This window comes from Tamandua tetradactyla, chromosome 13 (genome assembly GCF_023851605.1).
Source record: "Tamandua tetradactyla isolate mTamTet1 chromosome 13, mTamTet1.pri, whole genome shotgun sequence".
NCBI classification, from domain to species: Eukaryota; Metazoa; Chordata; class Mammalia; order Pilosa; family Myrmecophagidae; genus Tamandua; species Tamandua tetradactyla.
Window position 1 is genome coordinate 23228750 of NC_135339.1, and position 21214 is coordinate 23249963.

The window sequence follows — 21214 nt, forward strand, 5'->3', positions numbered from 1 at the left end:
ATGTATGTATTTACTTCTTTGTTAGTGTATAATAATTCAGAGTTGAAATTTAAGTTTGCATAAAGCAATTACATTTTTCCTTAAAAGATTTAAGCAACAAAATTTGGTGAGCACATATACTTAGCTTGTATTTTTAATTAAACAGGATTTAATCCATGATCTCAAATCAGAGTTAAGTGGAAATATGGAAGAACTGATCCTTGCTCTGTTTATGCCATCTACATATTATGATGCCTGGAGTTTACGGAATGCAATGAAGGTACTATTATTATATGTAATTGTGTATTTCATCCTATTTCATATGTAAAACTCCACAAATTATGGCCATGTGAATTTATAGTGATAGTTAAATTAATATATTATCTCATATCATCTGATTATATAGATCTTTATAGTTCTAGAGGTCAAAGAAATATTTGATGGAATAGTGAGATTTAATTACTTTCAGATGTTTTGTTTTTCTTTTGCATAATTCTCCCTTCTTTCGTTTCACATAGGGAGCAGGAACTCAGGAACGTGTCTTGATTGAAATTCTGTGCTCAAGAACAAATCAGGAAATCCGAGAAATTGTCCGATGTTATCAGTCAGAATTTGGACGAGACCTTGAAAAGGATATTAGGTCAGATACATCAGGGCATTTTGAACGTTTACTTGTATCTATGTGCCAGGTTAGTATAATGTGAATATTTGTGTGTTGGTGGAGGGAACTTTCTTACCTGTCTATTGCCAGTGAGCATTTATTCCTTTTAATATTTAGCCCTCTTGGAATCTTGCATCTGTAAGGATTACAACACAGAATACAACATACAGAATTCTTTGAGTCACTATTGAAATTTATGTCTGCAGATCTGGCTTTTGTAAGCAATTGAAATTAAGCTCTTAAGGTTGCATGGAATCAGAAATCAACTCGAAGTTCTGTGGCTGGGATGGGGATGATTCTGTAGTTTTAAGCTTCGCATTAAACTTTTAGCCTGTGAAGTTGAGCCATCAGTTGAGGATGTGCTGGACGAGCATGAAAGTGCTATGGGAGGTAACAACCTTGTGAGGAGAGCCAGAAATGCAGAAAAATGTTTCAGGGTTCACAGTAATATTATGATTAGCACCTTCCTTCTTTTTCTTCCTCAGATGTGCTGGAGATATAGCTGAAAAGATTCCAAATAGGGTATTGGGAATGGCATTAGAAACACTTGGAATGAGATAAGGATGTATTTGAAAGCAATATGCAAAAGTCTAGAAGGCTGACTCAATATCATGAATTATTGACTGTCCTGATAGTGCATAACGTTAGACAGTCTAGAGAGATGTAAAAGTAGAAGAGGGGCACTTAAGAGTGAAGGAAGGTTGTTACAGAAAAGATAGTGTGGGAAAGTGAGTGGATGTGGAAGTGAAAATAAAGTAGATGGGTTGATGGAAATTGACTTACCTATAACAGACTACTAGAGCAGGGGAGTAGATCATAGAAGAACAAGAAGAGAAAAAGCAGGAACAGAGATGATTCAGCGCTCAGTGTTTAGTATTAAGACTACAGGAGTGCTGAGTTTTTTTTAGGCAGGGCTCAAGGCCTGTTCATAAAGCAAAGGGATGTTATCTAGTGAGTGAGCAAAAGAGTGGCCTCCTAGGAAAATGGGACTGTACAATGTGTTTGAATCTGAAGGCAACAATTTGGAAAGTTTTTCCTGAGCACCCTTTCTTGTTCTGTGTTCAGCTACCCACTTGGAATATGCCTCTACATATACATTGCGCCGTGTGCTCTTTACTTAAAAAGATAGCTCACCTTCAAGGAGCATCTCTCCATTTTGTTCCTTAGACAGCCCCAAGACCTCACAGAGTAACCTTTCCTTTGTTTGGGTTTGTGTTTCTATTTTTGAGAGAAATCAACTGCTCATCTAAACTTAAACTTTTGTTCAGGCCTGTATCTTCCAACCTCCCCCTCTCTCATTGCCTCTGTCCTGATCCAGGGAAGATTTTGGTGTACAATCTGGCACACTCTTCCTGAACTTGAGTGATTTATAGCTTTTAGAAAGTTCATGTTTCATGCTAGTGATCAATGAAAGAGAGTGGTAAGGGGTATTGAAAAAAATTAGGGGAAACAAAGGCTAAAATATATTGTGTAGATGGAAGTACCAGCAGTCAATGAGAGGGGGGGTAAGAGGTATGGTATGTGTGCTTTTTTTCTTTTTATTTCTTTTTCTGAATTGAGGCAGATGTTCTAAGAAATGATCATGGTGATGAATATACAACTATGTGATGATATTGTGAGTTATTGATTACATACCGAGAATGGAATCATCACATGGCTAGAATGTTCATGTTTGTATGCTGTATTTAAAAAAAAAAAGTCCATGTTTCATTTGTATGTATATCTAAGTACTCATAAATACATAGATATTAAGATTACACTTGGATAAAGGAAAGAAAGTAAAACTTCTGTATCGTATACTCCCTCCCTGTACTTCAATTGTTTGAGGGCAGGGACTTTGTCTCTTCCTGTCCCCACCACCAAGCATGGTGCCCGGCACACAATTAAGTACTCAGTACTTTTTAATTGCATGAATGGAACATAGTGGAACTTGGTATAATGTAGTTTAATGTTAAATTATCACTAAGGAGAGTTGAAATTTCTCCGTATGAGTAGTAGTTTATATCTCCAGTAGAAATATTTTTGTTTTTCTTTTTACGGAAAAATGTATGGTTTAATTTAGCTTTCAAAGCCCTGAAAACCTCTCATTTTAACATGACCTCATTAAACCTGATCATAGATTATAAAGTGCAAAGATGGTCACGTAACAAAGTGCTGGTTACACCAGTATAATTTCTTTGGAAATGAAAGATATGATCAGTACACTTTATGCGTTAACCTTTAATAAATTGTTCCTTTAAATCCAAAAGTGACTAGATTAGAAAACTTTTTTTTTAATAGAACTTGTCTTATTTGCTTCCGATTCCTGCCTTCCTCTTTTGCAGGGAAATCGTGATGAAAGCCAGAATGTAAATCATCAAATGGCTCAGGAAGATGCTCAGCGTCTCTATCAAGCTGGTGAGGGGAGACTTGGGACAGATGAGTCTTCCTTTAATATGATTCTTGCCACAAGAAGCTTTCCTCAGCTGAAAGCCACCATGGAAGCTTATTCTAGGGTATGAGCTTTTCTTTTGAAGATTGGCTTTTGTTTGTTTTAAGGTGTGAAAATATTTAACCCCTATAATTTTGTTTGCAGATGGCAAATCGAGATTTGTTCAGCAGTGTTAGCCGTGAGTTTTCCGGATATGTTGAAAGTGGTTTGAAGGCCATCCGTAAGATATTTTTGTGTTTTGCTTTATTTTGTTTTTTAAATGAGCGGGGTCCATTTGAATACTTGTTCTCATTAAGCAATAATAATGCATATAGCTTAGGCAGAGGCTGAGGTAATCTTTTGTTGTTATATATCCCTGTGAATATTTGGTGGTGTGGTCAAATACGGCTGTTTTTTTAATCATTTGCCCTTTATTCTACATGCCTTTCTGGAGGACTGTGCAAGACTATACTATAGATTGTATCTTTTCCTTTAAGGTGAAAGGAAAAGCCTGAAAAACTACAAGTCCCACCAGGCAAAGTGTCATTTTGTGTCCTCAAAATACTTAAGTGCTCAGTCCAGTGAGACCTTTTTCTCTCTTGAAATTAAAAAACCAATTTCAGATGTCCTGACATTCAGTTGTCTAGCAAAATAAAATTTTTATTCTCCTAGAAAATAGAGGACTAAGGAGAATGGTATTAATAATGGAATGTATTACAAATATTATTATAGCAGTGGTGGCTAAAATAATAATGTACAATTATTATCGTTTAAAGAAAGAAACTTGGCTAAGTGAACTTTCCAAGAGAGAAAATATGTCAGATTTCTGAGCATCATTCTCAGATCTGTGCTTTAAGATTAGAGTGAAACTTATGTCCATCTCTTAGTCAAATGATATTCTTGACCTCTGGAATTATGATTTGAGTCAGTATTCCTTTTAAGTAAAATATTACTAGAGTATAGTTGCTATAGACTTTCTCACTTTAAGGGCGAAAATGTGGAGAATTTAAGGCACACCTGTGGAGAGAAAGTAGGATAACTGGACAAAGGAATTCATCTAGAAATGAAGATAGCCTGTCTAACATAGCTAGAAGGAAGGATGGATGCTGAAAAAAATCAAGGGGAGAACATCTCCACCTCATCTTAGATTTCCAAGATAATTATATAGAAAATAGCCAAAGACAGGCCATAAGCAATAAATGAAGGTGGAGGGTAGACTTGTTTGAAATGGAGCTTTTCATAGCTTGCTGAAAGCAATGATTCAGCATCTGAAACACGTTTACTTTTCAGTGCAGTGCTCCCTGAACCGCCCTGCCTTCTTTGCTGAGAGGCTGTACTATTCCATGAAAGGTGCTGGCACAGATGACTCAACCCTGGTCAGGATTGTGGTCACTCGCAGTGAGGTAAGGCTTTCTCTTCCTGTCCGTTCTTAATTGAATTTTGAATGTTTATTTCTTAAAAGTTCCTCCTTTGGTTGCCAAGCCCTTAGCAGTGCTGTTGAGAAGGAGCTCTGTGTGTCATTGCTGTTAGAGATTGTATAAATCACCCTGTTCATTTTCCTCGTGCTGTGATAGGGGCTTACATTAGTGAAATAGACCGCTGGGCCAGAGTGAAGGAAATACCAAGAGATTTCCTACTTGAGAAGGTCTTTGGAGAATACCAGCTTATGGGAAGTTAGAAGACATTTATCTTTGGATTTTCATTTTCCTTATCTAAAAAGTTATATGAAGGACCCACACAGATTAATCATTTTGAGTGCCAAATATTTCTTGAAATTTAGCATTCTTTATTAATTATAAAACAATTTTAAAAATTCATCTATTAGCTCTTTACCTAAATATAGCCTTGTATTTTTTAGATGATTAATATTTTTGGAATAATAGATAAAACGAGTACTACCCTTACCAGTATTTTTAGAGAAGTGAATCAATCTAGCACTGGTACAAATGCTAGCTACAAAATATCAGTCACTGGGTTCCCTACCCTCCCCACTTTGATTAAAATTAGGATTCTTTCACTATTAAAGAAGAATTATAATAAAAAACACTTTTCTTTGTGACCACTGTTTCTAACATCAGAAATCTCATCTCTTATGTAGATTGATCTTATACAAATAAAACAGATGTTCAATCAGATGTATCAGAAGACCCTGGGCACAATGATTGCAAGTGACACCAGTGGAGATTACCGAAGACTTCTTATGGCCATTGTGGGCCAGTAAAGGGGATTTATTTTTAAATAAATGGAGCTATTCATAGTTTGTTCTTCAAAGCACCATTCGTAGATTATTCTTCAAAGCAATGACTGATCTGCATGCAGCAACATCAACCATCTCCTAACCAAAAAGGTTTCTTACCAAGGACTGTGTCAGGGTAGTGTGCTCCATTTGCACATGTTGTTATTGCCTTAATTCTAATGTTATTTTTTTGTCTGCATACAATCAGTGTACAGCCAAATCACAATGATGTAGTAATAAATACAATGTTTGTAAAGCATAATTCTCACTGCTCTTATACTAATCAGGATGTCAAAGTGAATAAAAATCACACCAGTCTCTAATTCTGTGTAATGATATTAAATTGGTAGGGGAAAAAAAAGTAGCTGAAAGCTCTGCTTGGCATTGCCCTACTCAGTCTGTTGGATAATATAGTTGGTAGTGTGCCAAAACTGTATTACTTTTTTAAAAATTCAACTTTTTTGTCCTGGGAGAATAATTTGCATCTTATTTTACATAAATTGGTATACTGTATTCTTAAATACTTAACTTTCGTGTAGAAAATAGATTAGTGTTACCTGTAGCAACTTTTCAAAAAGGGAATTCAATGTCTATATGCATAAAATGTGTACTTTATGCCTATTAAAACTTTTTGAAGGTCTTTATTGGCCCTTGATTTTCAAAAATGTATATTTTTAAATGTATTTTTGAAATGTCTATTTTTAGACTCTAAAATTAGTCACTACTTATAAACTAAGAAAGTGAAGTTTGACAAATAGAAGGTACTCAATTATGACTAAGTGACTGAGTATTAAAAGCATCTCCCCCAGAGAACTGAATGCTACTTCTTTGGAGGAATAATCTAGGAGCCCAGTTAGTGGTACAGCAAGGAAATTTCTAAACCCATTGGTTTATCCCCATAACCAAGCAATTAGTTATTGAGTATTTGGAACTTTACATTGGGTAGTTAAGGAAAATACAAAGGAAGGTTTGTAATTCAGTGGGGATTCTAAATCAAAATTAGAATACAAAGTTAGATTCTAAATTCTGCCAAGGATAGGAAAAATAAGTATTTCATTAAGTATTAATTCATCAAATCTAATAAAGATTTGAATGTACAAAAAATTAGGGGTTAGATTAGTAAATATCAATGGTAATTCAGTAAATGTTTTGTGTAAGTACTAAGGGATATGTAAAGTAGAATAAGATACAACCTTGTCCTTAGGGATATGTAAAGTAGAATAAGATACAACCTTGTCCTTAGGGCTAGAGAAAACTTGTACCCATTAGCAGTCAGTCCCCATTTCCCCATGCCCCCAGGTCCTGGCAACTACAAATCTTATGTACTATCTATGGATTTGCCTTTTCTGGATTTTTCAGATATATGGAATCTTGCAATATGTGGCCCTTTGTATCAGACCTCTTTAATTAGCATAATGTTTTCATAGTTCATCTGTCATAGCATGAATTGGTACTTCATTATTTTTTGTAAATTTCACATAACATAAAATTCAGCATTTTAACCATTTTAAGGTGTAACAATTCAGTGGCTTTTAGTACATTCACAATGTTGTGTCACCATCAGCTCTATCTAGTTCCAGAACAGTTTGATCACCCTAAAAGGAAACCCCGTGCCTTCTACCATAAAATCTTTTATCTCCAATTATTTGTATCATTTTATAATATAATTATTGTAACAATTTATAATTGTTATTCTTATTCAATGGACTGTAAATCCATTCCTGTCATTGTTTATTTTGATGTTCAAATTGTCCCTAATTTGACCAGTGAGGGCCCCTTCAAGCTGGGCCTCAACACTGCAACATTTAAAAATATATATATATTGCTAAGATTCAACCATGTGGTGTGTAGCTGTTTGGTTTGAAATAAATCATTTTGTGAATATACCACAGTTTTATTCATCCACTTTTCTGTTGATGGACATTTAAGTTGTGCCCAGGTTTTTGCTATTATAGTTTGTTATCCCAACTTTTTAAAGTAATGTTAAATTTGGATTGTATTAAAATTGTGTCATATACCTCAAGTTACATTTATTGTACAAATAATGAGCACCTACAAAGTGCATAGCACTGTGCAAAAGCCTATGGTAAGAATCAACATCATTTTACACTCTCACCAGCAGCGTGTAAGAGACAGGCTTACTTCTTAAATAATGCATTATCTATATTTTTTCAGAAAATTTTGCAAATGATCTGTTTTCAAACCCACTTGATAAGGCTTTTTTCTTTAAATAACTCTCCGTTTGCTTTTCTCGTATTTACGGAGGAATATTGAGATAAAACCGTCAAGAAGCAAAATCGAAAGTAGGGAAACTACACCACGAAAACTCTTGGCTAAAGGAAAGTCACATTGTCTCTTTTAAAGAGCTGCGGACCAGTGTACCGGGGAGGACTAGCGCCTCCGAAGCGCAGGCGCAGAAGTTTCACTGTTCCAGGCTTAACTCTACCTGAAAACATTATCGCGAGTCTTGGGATAGGCTTGCGGCAGTTAACGAAATAAGATCTCGCGATGTGTAATTGGTTGCTATAGTTGTGAAAAAAACAGCTGCGGCTACCGTAGTTGAGACAGCTATCCCTCTTCAGAAAACTTTCTCCCCGGCCTCCCAGCCCGGCACCTAAACCCTATCGACCCCACCAGGCGCGGACTCTCCCACCAGCCCCAGGCCTCCCACCCGAAGGCAGATATAGACCCCTCTTCCCACTTTGCTCCGAGACCCGTCGCTAAAGTAAGCTCAGACTTTTTCTTTGTCCCGGGTCTAAACCCCCATCGCTTTGCAACCTCTTTGAACTAACCTGTATTTTTCTGATTTGACTCTTAACGCACTTTGCGCTGAAGTAAGCTCAGACTTTGCCTCTGTCCCCGGTATCCCATCACATTGCAGTCTCCTTCAACTAACCTATGTATTTCTAATTTGACTCTTCCACTGCAGCTTCTTCTGAGAAGACGACGAGAAGTACGTACGTTGTTTGGGACAGCTAGAATCTCCATTTGACTGTATTGACCATAACTTTTAATCAGTCCAATATCTTCCATTTATTATTCTACAGATACAGGCCGCGAATGCCTCTTTCATAGAAAGCATGTTACCAGGCTTCTGTTTTCAGGAATGTGATTAAACATTTCGTAAAAGCTGTGAAAATTCCATTTGTGGTGCTCCATAGCTTAAGCAGTTTTATTATTTTAGGGGATATTCACAACAAATATAGTATAGGTAGGTCAGAAGTTATTCATTTTTTCGAAGGTGAAACCGAGGCTCAGGAATTTAGGCATTTTCCCAGGGTCACATAGTTATTAAGTAGGAACTAACCAAGATCTTTTGAATCCCAGTCTAGTCCTCATAAACAAAACAGCAAGTGGTAAATACCGCAAGAGAAGTATAAAGTGATAAAAGAGTTCACAGGAAGAGCTAATGCTATGACAGAGGAGGCAGGGAAGACTTCCTGGACTAGGAAGCATTTGAGCTGGATCTTGAAGGTTGAGTAACTTTTGCCCATGTAGAGAGAGTGTAGAGTGAGAAGAATAGGAAGTCTAGTAGGAAGAAAAAAAATACATCGGCACAAAAGTGATTACATACAGATCATCTTTGAAAAATAAAACAGCATAGGCAAGGTAAAGTGAGAGGTTGATTGGCACTGCTGGAACCTAAAGGGTCTTTAATATAATGCTGAAGTTTAACCCTGCTTGGTAGAGGAGAGGGAATAAGACTATAATATGGTCATATGTGTACTGTATTATGATATTTCTCTGTATGTCTCTTAAGTCTCATTTTATCCCCCCCCTTTTTTTTCCCTCACACTGCATGCCAAACAAACTGCCTTCTAACCCCTACCTAACTTAACTTTGATCTTTTTTTTTCTTCTGAACTTTTCACAGTCTCTTCCCTTTGCCTGGAACATCCTTCCCCAATCTTCACTGTAGTTTACTGTGACAAAGTTACAGGTCACTTCCTATAAGGAGATTTCCCTGGCAGCCACGCCTGGAAATGTACTCTCAAATAAAGCTAGGTTAGGACCCAGCTTTATTACTTCCTTGGTGTTTGACCACATAGAACATTTCACTGAAGTTCAGTTCCTTTTTACTAAAATGGAGGTTTAAGAATCACCTCTTGCATTAAAAAAAAAATCACCTGTTGTGACCATGTGATTGTGAAAACCTTGTGACTGACACTCCTTTATCCAGTGTATGGACAGAAGAGTAAGAAAATAAAGACAAAAGATAAATAACGGGGAATAAGGAGTATGGGATGTTCCGGGTGTTCTTATTTTAATTTATATTCTTATTTTTTGTGGTGCAATGAAAATGTTCATAAATTGTGGTGAAGAATGCACAACTATATGAGGATACTGTGAACCACTAATTGTACATTTTAGATTATATGGTATGTTAATATATCTCAATAAAATTGAATTTGAAAAAAAGAATCACCTGTATGGATGTATACTTAAATGTAACTCCTGGTCTATGTCTGTCATCCTCACTTGAAAGGGAGTTTACATCTTATCTCTTGTGTTGCCAACATCTCCCATAGTACCTAACTTTAGAAATGTTTGTTTAAGAAATGATTCTGATAGAAGTGTAACGGGTTAGTATGAGAAAGGAGAGTCAGAGAGGTCAGTTGAGAGACTCTTGTTACAGTCCAGCAAAAGGGTAATAAAAGCCTAATTTATGTGGTACCATTGAAAAGGAAAGAAGAGAGCTAATGCAAAAGGACATTTCAAATATAAATCTAATAAGGAAGTCAGGGCTGTCTAGGCCCTTGATGGAGACATAGAGACAAGGTTCAAATGATCTGAGCCTTTTTTAGGGAACTGAGAAAGTAAAGGAATAGCTAAGTGGAGGGAAAATAATTATAAGCTCTGAGAGTAGCTAGGCACTTATAGCATAGTATTTCCTCATTAAATGTTTGATTTGTATTGATAAATTCCAATTTGAATTGAGCCAGAAAGCATGGCCTTAATTTTTTTAAACAGATACCTGATGTATTTTTGAAATTGTTTGTGTCAGTGTGGTAAAAGAACTAGAAAAGACCTCTGACTAAAAAAGACATTTATCAGGATCTTTCCCAATGAACTGACCATTCTGTGTGGCTGCTTCTTTTCCACTCTCAAAAAATGTTTTTGTAAAACAGAGAGAGTAACCTTTGAAGGGAGCTTTAGAGATTTGAAAAAAAAAAAAAGTTATCAAAGAACACTGTAAAGGACATGGGGAACCGGAGCTGGGAAATGGGAGATGGCATCTTTCCATACTTTGTCTTGTGATTTGTGCTTAAGGGGTTAGCTCAATGTATAAGAATCTTTTTAGCACTAATCAGTTGAATCATCCTTTTGACCAACTTGCTAAAGCACTGTCTCTCCATCAGCAAAGGTTGGGAAAGGGGAACAAAGCAATTCAGAACTATTCCATTTTCCCAGTTTCTCCTCTGGTATTGGTAATGGTATAATGTAGATACTTGCACAGCAATAGTACATGAGGTGTCAGGGTCATTCGTTCTGTTTACAGGGATCAAAGAAGAACAGAAGGACTTTGCCTAGTTACTGTTATGGAGCAGGTGCCATCAACAGGCAGACCCGTGCAGATCACTGTGATAGATGGATATGACTTGGTAAAGTTATTTTTGGAAACCCTTGAAGTTCTTAGTCTCTTCATTCTTCTTGAAAGTAGGTTTGCCTTTGGGCTTAGGTATCCTTGTTAAACATCTGCCTCCAGGTAGAGAAAGACAGGTTGGGAGGGCCAGTGGGAGGAATGGAGATTTGTTTGCATCATTCTTTATGGCCAAAATCTCTTAGCTTTACTTAGTAATGGCACATCCTCCTCATTGTTAGTCTATAATTAGAAATCACATTACTGGAAGTGGTTCTTCCTAATAGCAAGATACCTGGCAATTTCAGTATTAAATTTAAGAAGGGTGAAACAAGAAGTGGCTCTAGTTTTCCTAGGCAGTAGTTCATATATAATTTCCTTTTTTCTCTTTCTTCTGAGAAAGATCTGAAGTCTTCCAGAGTTTAATTACGTTTGATGAATTTAAATAATAAAACTACAGTAGATGTAATTGTTAAAAATGTTTTAGAACAATAATGAAACATCAAAAAGTTTCATTCAGTATTATGAGGTTAAAAAAAAATTTCAAAACAGGTTGTAATGAATGATCTCCATTTTGTTTCAAAATGTATATATTAAAAGATATATGTAAATGTGTGGGTGTATTTTCAAGAAAAACACCAGAAAATATATTCTAAAATGTTAATAGCGTTTACTTATTAGAGTGAGATTATAGATGATTCTTTTTCTATTGGCTTTTCTCAATTTGCATTTATCTACAGCTAGATTTGTTTAATGAGTTTCTCCCTATCTTTTTTGTATCTGTGATGATCTGTGATGTAGTTTGCTAGGAAAATATGGAAAATGCTTTTAGCCCACATCAAAGTGGGTTACCAGAAGCTTAGGGCAAGTCTCTCCTTGAGTATAATTGTAAAGTGTTATATTTCTGCCAACAGAAAGGTTTTAAAGGAGATACTCCAGTTACCTTTATTCGAGCAGAATTCAATAATGTAATTCTTGGAGACTCTGCGAAAATTACTGTTTCTCCAGAAGGAACTGCAAAATATAACTTCACTAGCAGTTTTGAGTTCAATCCTGAAGGAGGAATCACTTTAGATGACCTCGCCCACAAACCTGTGTTTTGTAAGTCCTCATGGTTCTAAAAATGTTAATTATGAGTATGTTATGAGGAGAATCTGACGTATTTAGTAGCTGTAGTTGGAAAAGCTGAACATACCTTACCTCCTTAACTAGGACTAACCTCGTATATCCTGAGTCCTACATGCGTCTGATAGCAATCATCATGGCCTACTTGTTTTAATCCGTTTGTATCAAAGACTTTTGAAAGATGACTAAGCTTTGCTGGCCTTATCTACTTAAGCTGACTTGAGAGCTGCTCCTTTGAATTCCCAGTACATCCTGTCCTTAGGGTTGCCAGATTTATGCCTGCACACGCATGTGCACACACACACACACACAGAGTTCAAAATTTAGGATATACTTCTACTTAAAAGTTATTTTTTGTTTCTCTGAAATTCAAATTTAACTGGACATCTTGAATTTTATCTGGCAACCTTATTTTTACTTCTGAATACTTGCTATATTGTATAGCAATAATTAATTTGCTTGTCTTCCCTGCTAGAAGAGGCGCTTCTTAAAATCAGGGGCTGTATCTTACTTATTTCAGAATTTCTAGTGCATAACATGATGCTTAGGACACAACAGGAACTCAATAATGTATGTCTCCCCTTCGCCATCATGACAGTGCAGGCCACGTGGAGAGCCTGGACTTCCATACATACCTGGAAGCATCTAGATGCTCCATTGCAGTATCAGTGGAGACCAAATGGGGGCCAAAACTCCCATTCCTGCTCACGGTAACAAGGAACCACACCCCTTTGTATTAACAGAGACTGAGGGAGGAAATTCTTCCTCCAATCTGTACCTGACAATAATGAGAAGCCACCGCTCCCCTTTCCCTGACAAAGTGGTGTCAGAAAAAGCCAGCTAAAACATAAGGCCTAAATAATATCCAAAGTCTCATAATATGAAATTGTCCATGTTTCAATTGAAAATTACTCATAATACCAGGAAACAGGAAGATCTCAAACTGAATTTAGAAAGAAATCATAAGATACCAATATATCTTGAGACATCTCAAGATGATAGAGATGTTAGAATTATCAAAGAGTTTAAAGAAGTCATAATAAAAATGCTTCAATGAGTAATCATGAACACACTAGAAACATGAAAAGTAGAACAATTCAGCAAAGAAGTAGAATATTTCAGGAAAGAAATCAAATGGAAATTTTAGAACTGAAAAAGATAATAACCAAAATAAGCTCAGAGGATGGGCTCAACAGCAGAAGGGAGGGGAGAGAGAAACTGAGTGAACTGGAATATAGATTAGAAATATCCAATCTAAATAACAGAGAGGAAATAAAAAAAAATTTTTTTAATGCAAATGGACCTGTGGGACTATAACAAAGGATCTAACATTCATGTCATCTGAGTCCCAGAAGGAGAGGAGAAAGGGGGAAGAATTGAAAAAGTACACAAAGGCATAAATGGCTGAAAATTTAGCAAATGATACATTTAGCAAATGATACATTTAGCAAATGATATGAACTTACAGATCAAGAAGTAAGGAAACCCCAAAAAGAATATCCACCCATCCCACCCCCAAATCCATGCTAAGAAACACGATTGAGAAACAAATTATACAGCACCATGAGGAGAAATAAGACAAATCCAGAGAGGAGTCATTCTGTGTGATAAGTGACCTGGTGTCTTCAAGAATTCAATGCCATAGGGGAAAAATAATGAGTGCAGGGACTGTTCTAAATGAAACAAACAGGACAACTGAATGCTCTGTCCTCTCTGATTGGATCTTGGTTTGAAGAAACCAGCTACAATATAAATTTTGGGCTAGTAGGAAATATTAAATACAGATTGGGCATTTGGATGAGTTAGAGAATTACATTTAATGCTATTATCATGCAATTGCTAGATATGATAAATGTTCTGTGGTTATATAGGAAAAAATCATATTTTCGATTATGTATACTTCAGTATTTAGGGGTGAAATGTCATGATCTGTCTTTCAGGAAATAAAAATAAATGAAGCAAATTTGTCATGTTAACAAGTTTGGATATAGATATTCATTATACTAGCCTCTCTCTACTTTTTTTTGTATTTGAAAATTTTTGTAATAAATATTAAGTATGCACAGAGTAACGCTGCAGTGAAAGATCTTGTTGATCACTCCAAGATCTGCTAAGCTCTAGCTGGGCAATATGGGAAGGTCCAGACCAGTGTTTTTCAAACTGCAGATTGTGACTTTTTAGTGGTTCTTGAAATCGATTTAGAGGGATCATGACCATTGATTTCCTACACATTAAATTTAAAAGGTCAGAAAATAACTAAGAGTTTTGAACTAGTAAGGATGAATATTAAGTAAAACATTTATCAGTTAACCGCTATATGTTTGTGTGTACATGATCAAAATGTAAAATCCATTTCTTACTAGAAGTTATAGGCAAAAAGTTTGGAAGTCACTAAGGTGGTTCAGTATTTTCCACCAGAAGTCATTGATGTTGGTGCCTTCTAGACTGTCAAGTTCATATCTCTTCCTCTAAAGTTCTTTGACAATGCTTTGCTTGCTGCATGTTGGTTATTTATTGGATGGGCTAGAACTGGTCTTATTTTCTTTGTTTTGATTTTTCTAGTAACTATGACTGAAGTTTTACCAAAGGAAAAGAAACAGAAAGATGAGAAGACCTTAGTACTTGGTCAAGCTGTGGTGGACCTTCTTCCTTTACTGGAAGGTCAGATATGTAATTTGCTCAAAAGCTGAAACAGTAAAGCTCATATAATTTAGCTCCAGAGAAGTGCAGAGATGAGGTTTGATGAATTTGAGGGATTTGAAGAAAAGATGAGCACATATATCTCTGTCTGTTGTAATGCTAATTTAACCTTCCTTTTTTGTTGATGTTGTTTTTTAACTTTTTAAATTATATAATATAACATATATACAAAGCAAAGAAAGAAAAAAGCAATAGTTTTCAAAGCACTCTTCAACAAGTAGTTACAGGACAGATCCCCAAGTTTGTCATGGGCTACCCTACCATCATCTCAGATTTTTCCTTCTAGCTGCTCCAGAGTATGTAACCCTTCCTTTTTTGTTTTCACTTGGTGGTGTTTTGCAGGACAGAGTTCATTTGAAACGACAGTCCTATTGCACCCTGTGCCAGGCTCACCCTTAGAAACTCTTCGACCAGGGGTTAAGGTAATTGTAATTCTCATTTCAGCTTGCCATTTAATCTAATAAGGCAGTATTCTATTTAGGGTCAATTCATTTGAGTTCAGTTGTTTGAGCATCTTTTCACAGGCACATGTAGTACTGGGGTCTGGAAAACAAAGATGAATAAGGCAGTGTCTTACCTTCCAGGAGTCCACATTCTTTATATATTATTGATTATAATCAATAATATGATTAAATGGAGGGGGGGGGGGCTGGGGACACAAGGGCATAGCATAGGTACTGGTTTTTTTTACCCAGGGGTAGATGAACAGAAAGCTTAACCACAGATACACCTCTCGACCCATGTTCTGATGAGTTAAATTGTGCATAAAAGCATCTAGTATGCGTTCAGTATAGTAGCATGCCTTTGGCGATGGGAGGAGGGGAAGCATGGCCCAATACGCTGTGCGACTGGATTGTCTTCTGGGCTGTGTTTCCTTTTCCTCCTGAGGATCAATAGGTTCTTCGGGTACTGCTTTGCCACTTGGGTACACTGCCCTAACAATAGATACTGCAGCTGCCCTCTGGAAAGGAGAGAGGAGGGGCCCAGTCATGTAACTGTTCTAAATGCAGTTCCCTAATTAACCATTCTGATAATCCCCCTTGGACCCTCTCTGCTTTTTGTTGATTCTGACCTTTAAACTGCCACAATGCATTCCTGCATCTGCTGTGGTCCTCTCCTGCTCAGGTTTTAGGATGTGCTTGTTTTTTTCCACTTTTGTTTCTTTGTAGATCTGATTTAATTTGCTTCTTATCTTTCAAGAATTGATAAAAATGTGTAGCATTTCTTGTGTTCCAGGACTGTTATAGAATAATCCTTTTATTGGTTATAAAGATATCATTTAACATCCTTTCATTCCATGTGATTTGTGCTGTCTTCATTGGTCCAATCTCCCAGTCTGTGTACTGTTACTTTTCTCTCAGAACCTAAGAAGAAAGTTCGTCAAATGCATTTCTAATCCTCATAATCTTTGCTTTTGGTATTCTTGGATTTACTTGTTTTGTATATGCAAACAAAAATATATGACAGTTAATTTCCATTTGCTTGAGAATTCTCACTAATTTTATGTTTTAGCATCTCTACTAGGTATTCTCAAAATTCAAAAACTAAAATGATATAAACCTGTAATTGAAAAGGAGATTCCAGTTCATCTTCCAGTATTCCCTGCCTTGGTTGAGTAATAATGAGCTAGAAATCTTGGGGACATTTTACTTATCCTCTCAGAGCCTTATGCCTCCCCTTCTTAAAATCAGCCCCTCACCCCCATCTTGGCATGGATTGTACCTTCTCAGGCTCCTGCACCGGATTTCTTTCCTTTACCTGACTCTTAAGTACTAGGGGTCTGTCCTGGACTACCTTCCCTTTGCTGTTTATGTTCATACTCCTAGGACTGGAGGGTATGATGTAGTCCATGATTTTAACAACCAATAGTAGGTTGAAAACTTTTAATTTAACAATTCCAACCCAGACCCCTCTCCTGAATTCCAGAATATCAGACTTTACAACCTCCTACTGTATTTCTCTATTATGATATCCCATAAACATCTAAAATTCAACATTTCCAACACTGAATTTGCTATCTTACCCCAAAATCTACTCTTCCTTTTATCTTGGTTATTTTGATTAGTGGCATCATCCATCCCTTAAATCATAGGATTCAAAACTTGTTACATCTGTGGCTGTTCACTCAGATGCTGGCTACCACCAATCCTCAAATCCACCTTCTGCCAAATCCAGCCTTTTCTGATTCTTAAGTATCATCAGACTCTTCCTTCTCACCTCCATTCCTACTACATATTACCTCATCATCTCTCACCTGGAACATTAGAAGTAGCCTTGTAACTGCCCCACCCTCCTTCCAATTCTGCCCTTCCCACTACTTGCAGAGTGACTTAAATGAGTCTGATTACATCTCTTCCCATGCTTAGTACTGTGCAGATCATAAATTTGCTCACTTATATGTTAAAATCCAGACTCCTTAGCAGGTATACAACACCCTTGATGATGGGAGCCCATTATCTCTTCAACTTTGTCTCCCAGCATAAGAAGAGTACCTCTCATATTTTATGTTTTGGACTACTTACACCAGTGCTGAATACACCAAGCTATTTCAGTGCGCCTTTACACACACTGTTCTTTTGGTTCAGAATTATTTTCTCTTTACTTCCTTGTTTATCCAGATTGCAAACTCCTATTCATCCTGCAAAAGTCAACTCATACATCACTATCCCTTAACTCTTCCCAACCCAGTAATTAATTATTCAGTTTCTCCTTGGTATTCCTCAACTAGAGCATTTTATGCAGGTTTCTATTTAGCATTTATCATAAATAATGATGGAACAGATCGTGCCTCTTCATTTTTATATCCTTGGTGCTGTAGTAAAGTTCCTAGCATATAATAAGAAATGAATATACATTTTGTATTGTATTGTATATGAAGATTCCACATATATATATTCGAGCATACAAATTTAGATATATATAAATATATTTGAAAAGTGTTTTCTTATTTCAAAGCACTATATTTTAATTTAAAAATAATCATAAAATATAGGCCAGCATAAAAGCACCCTATCTCATTTATTCATGTGCAACTACTAGGAATATTTCAGTATAGAACCTTCTAATTCCTCTTCTATGTGTATTTGTATATACATTTGACCAAGGATAGTAGAGTGGGAAGAGCTCTCATTAGGGATAATGTTCTATTCTTGGCTCTATCTCTCATTCATGAGACCTGGAGAATATTATTACAGTGCTCAACTTGGAAATGATTAAGTTTGACTTAAGCTTGAATAGTACTGTGAGATTCAGATGAGATGATGAAAAAAAGGGTGGGGTGGGGAGAATCTCTGGCAATTTTCAAAAAACTGCATAATTTTATTCTTTTGCAGCAGTGCAGTCTTGAAGTGAAAGTATCTGTGTCAGAGCCATTACTGACCACAGCTCAGGTGTTAGGAGGCAATCTACTAAAAGTCACATTGGAGGCTGCCTACTCTGTGCCTGAGTCCTTTATTCCACTGGGACCCCTGCAGAATTACATGGTCGGTTTGCAAGTTCCATCAGTTGGAGAGGTAAAACCCTATCATCACATATTTATATAGATTTGAATATTTCTACATTCGAATCTGATAGCTCTTCCACATCTGCTAAACTTTTATTCAATTTATAACTTGGTTAATGGCTGAGATTTATTTTATACTTAAGAAATAAAGTTTATTTGTGTATTATATATATTACACAAACTTTATTTGTGTAATATATATAATATATTATATATATAATATATATAATAATTATATAATAATATATATTATTATATAATATATAATAATATTAATATATAATAATTATTATATAATTATATAATATATAATAATATATTATATTATATATTATATTATAATATATAATAATATATTATTATGTAATATACTATAAATGACAATTTATATTACTAAATATGTACTTATAGCAAAAATGTGTAAAATATTTAAAATTGTTGACATTTTAGTGTATTTCTATTTGGATTATTTTTGTGCATATATTTTGTGGATTTTGTACAATGTACTTTATTATACAAAACTTTCTCTTAATTCCAGGTTATTTCTTTCGGCCAAATTTCTACATAAAGAATGATTGGGTATAGGTCTTTTGAGATTCTTGATAGAGGTTTCCAAATTACTTGTTAAAAAGGTTGTAATCAGTTACTAACATACCTGTTTTAATGCCAGGGCAGTGTATATGAATAACCTCTTAAATTTGTGCAGCAACTGCCCAGTTTGTCTAGGACTTAGGGGGTTTCCAGGACACAGGACTTTCTACTAAACTGGGACAGTTCCAGGCAAACTGAGGCAATTGTCACCTTACCATTGAACAACCCAAACAACTATATCAGATAGATCTGCTCATTGCTTCTTCTTCAACTTTGGGTTTCCATTAAAAAAAAAAAACTCTTTGTTTTTGCTAATTTTGACAAAACTGACTTAAAATTTTTTTTTAATGTATAATACAACATATTACAAAGCAAAGAAAGAAAAAAAGCAATAATTTTCAAAGCACACTTCAACAAGTAGTTCAGAACAGATCCCAGAGTTTGTCATGAGCTAACATCCCATCATCTCAGAAGCTGCTCCAGAACACTGAAGGAAAAATGACTTTTATTTATCTTTTTCCTGGAGGTCTTAATGTTTTCTTTATTGATTTGTTTAAAAATATACATATATATGTGTAAAGAAAAATATAGCTTTTAAAAATTTGTTGGTTTTTTTGTTTACCATGTTTTTTTTCCAGTTTATTCTTTATTTTAAAATTTGAATCATTGCTTTGTTATCTAAAAATTTTTCAATTTTTAAAATAATTATTTGTTTCTTTTAGAATCCTTTCATAATTTCAAGCTTGTAAAGTATTCCTTCATTCTGATGTTTGAAGAAGGGTTGTTCTCCAAGTTGTTTTTTGTAGTAGTCTCAGTTCTAGCTCCCAATCTTCATGGGCACAGGGCCATGCTTCCTGTCTCTGTAAGAGTATCTAGATCTGATATTTCCTTGGGTTAACACATCATGAGCTCATGAACTTGTTTCTTGTGTGCTGAATTCCCACTACCAATTCTGGCACCTTGGGATTTTCATTTATTTCTTTTGACCTGGACTATATATTAAAAGAAAACATTTGTGTATACTTACTCTTCTTTTTGTCCAGTATTTCTGTGTGTTTGCTACTGGATAGGGGTCTGCTGAACTTTAGTCTACATAGTGGTGGAATGAGAATCCTCTTTTAGTTTAAGAACCATTTATATTTCCTTTTCAGTAAACAGCGTGCTCTTGGTCTTTTTTAAATTTTAGATTGAATTGTGGGTCTTTTCCTTCTTTTATTTTTTAAAACATCTTGTTTGGAAAATGTCAAATATAAACAAAAGTAGAGAAAATAATATAATGAACCTCCTGTATCTATCATCCAACTTCACCAATTATCCACCTTTTGCCTCTCATGTATCCTTTTATCCACTATTGTCCAATATACATATTTTTTCTTCTGGAGGAAAACATTGGAAAAACATCATGTCATTTTGTGTTACCTTTTCTTATTGATTTGTAAGAATATATATTAAGGAAATTAATTTTTCTACTTTGTTGAGTTTGGTTTTGTTTCAGGTGTTTTTTTATTTTATGAAGATTTTATATGGTTAAAGTTTTCAGTCTTTTATATCTTCTGGGTTTTATGTCATACTTGGATCTTCCCTACTCTTAGATTATTTATAAAAACCTTCCCATGGTTCCTTTTAGTCTCAGAGTTTCTTTTTCTTTCCTTCTTCTTTCTTCTCTCCTTCTCTCTCCTTTCTCTTTTTAAAAAATATTTTATTAAAGAAGTTATGGTTTACAGAACAATCATGCATAAAAATTAGGGTTCCTATACACCACTGCACCACCAACACCTTGCATTAGTTTGGAACATTTGTTACAATTAATGAAAGCACTTTTTAATATTTGTACTTTTTTTTAACATTTTTTATTGTGAAATATAACATGCATATATAAGTAGTACATTTCAAAGTACATTTAACAAGCAATTGTAAAATAGATTTCAATGTTTGGTATGGGTTACAGTTCCACAATTTCAGGTTTTTCCTTTTAGCTGCTCCAAGACAGTGGACACTAAAAGAAATATCAAATGATTCAGCAGTCATATTCATTTGTTAAATTCTATCTTCTCTGTTATAACTTCCTCCTTTGATCCTTCTCCCAATCTTTAGAGGTATTATAACTATGCTTATTCCAACTTCTTCATGTTGGAAAGGGGTGTCGACAATATGGGATAGGGGAATGGAACTGATTGATGTTCTTGGAGAGCTGACCCTTTTTGGTTTCAGGGCTTATCTGTCCTAGGAACCATCTGGAGGCTATAGGTTTCTGGAAGGTAATCATAGTACTTGAAACTTTTGTAGAATCTCAATTAGAGTCCTTGGTGTTCTTAACAAGAATGGTGTTGGTTGCAGTTTGGCAAAACGTCACAATTAGCAATATCTAGCTAAAGCTTGCATAACAATAGCCTCCAGAATAGTCTCTCTCTGTTTGAACTCTGGTTGCCA

At 35.4% G+C, this 21214-nt stretch overlaps 2 protein-coding genes and 1 long non-coding RNA gene across 13 annotated transcripts in view; 2 read left to right on the forward strand and 1 right to left on the reverse strand.

Moving 5' to 3' along the window:
* The window catches only part of ANXA7 (annexin A7), a 37905-nt gene extending 30733 nt beyond the window's left edge, over positions 1 to 7172 (forward strand). For all 6 annotated transcript variants that reach the window (XM_077124947.1, XM_077124951.1, XM_077124948.1 and 3 more), the window contains 6 exons: positions 146 to 259; positions 498 to 668; positions 2965 to 3135; positions 3216 to 3291; positions 4341 to 4453; positions 5149 to 7172. In XM_077124947.1, coding sequence (XP_076981062.1) covers positions 146 to 259; positions 498 to 668; positions 2965 to 3135; positions 3216 to 3291; positions 4341 to 4453; positions 5149 to 5271 — 768 coding nt within the window. In that variant the 3' untranslated portion in view covers positions 5272 to 7172. The remainder of the gene's footprint in view (positions 1 to 145; positions 260 to 497; positions 669 to 2964; positions 3136 to 3215; positions 3292 to 4340; positions 4454 to 5148) is intronic.
* A 119-nt stretch (positions 7173 to 7291) lies between these two features.
* The window catches only part of CFAP70 (cilia and flagella associated protein 70), a 124531-nt gene continuing 110608 nt past the window's right edge, over positions 7292 to 21214 (forward strand). For 5 of the 6 annotated variants that reach the window (XM_077124924.1, XM_077124926.1, XM_077124928.1 and 2 more), the window contains exons 1-6: positions 7292 to 8011; positions 10786 to 10888; positions 11781 to 11967; positions 14554 to 14652; positions 15034 to 15113; positions 18024 to 18203. In XM_077124924.1, the coding sequence (XP_076981039.1) occupies positions 10826 to 10888; positions 11781 to 11967; positions 14554 to 14652; positions 15034 to 15113; positions 18024 to 18203 (609 nt within the window). In that variant the 5' untranslated portion in view covers positions 7292 to 8011; positions 10786 to 10825. The remainder of the gene's footprint in view (positions 8012 to 10785; positions 10889 to 11780; positions 11968 to 14553; positions 14653 to 15033; positions 15114 to 18023; positions 18204 to 21214) is intronic. The other variant, XM_077124925.1, reaches the window with a different exon arrangement.
* Positions 15951 to 21214, reverse strand: part of LOC143653735 (uncharacterized) — an 82339-nt gene continuing 77075 nt past the window's right edge. The window contains exon 8 of the long non-coding RNA XR_013161504.1: positions 15951 to 16055. This is a non-coding gene — a long non-coding RNA (uncharacterized LOC143653735). The remainder of the gene's footprint in view (positions 16056 to 21214) is intronic.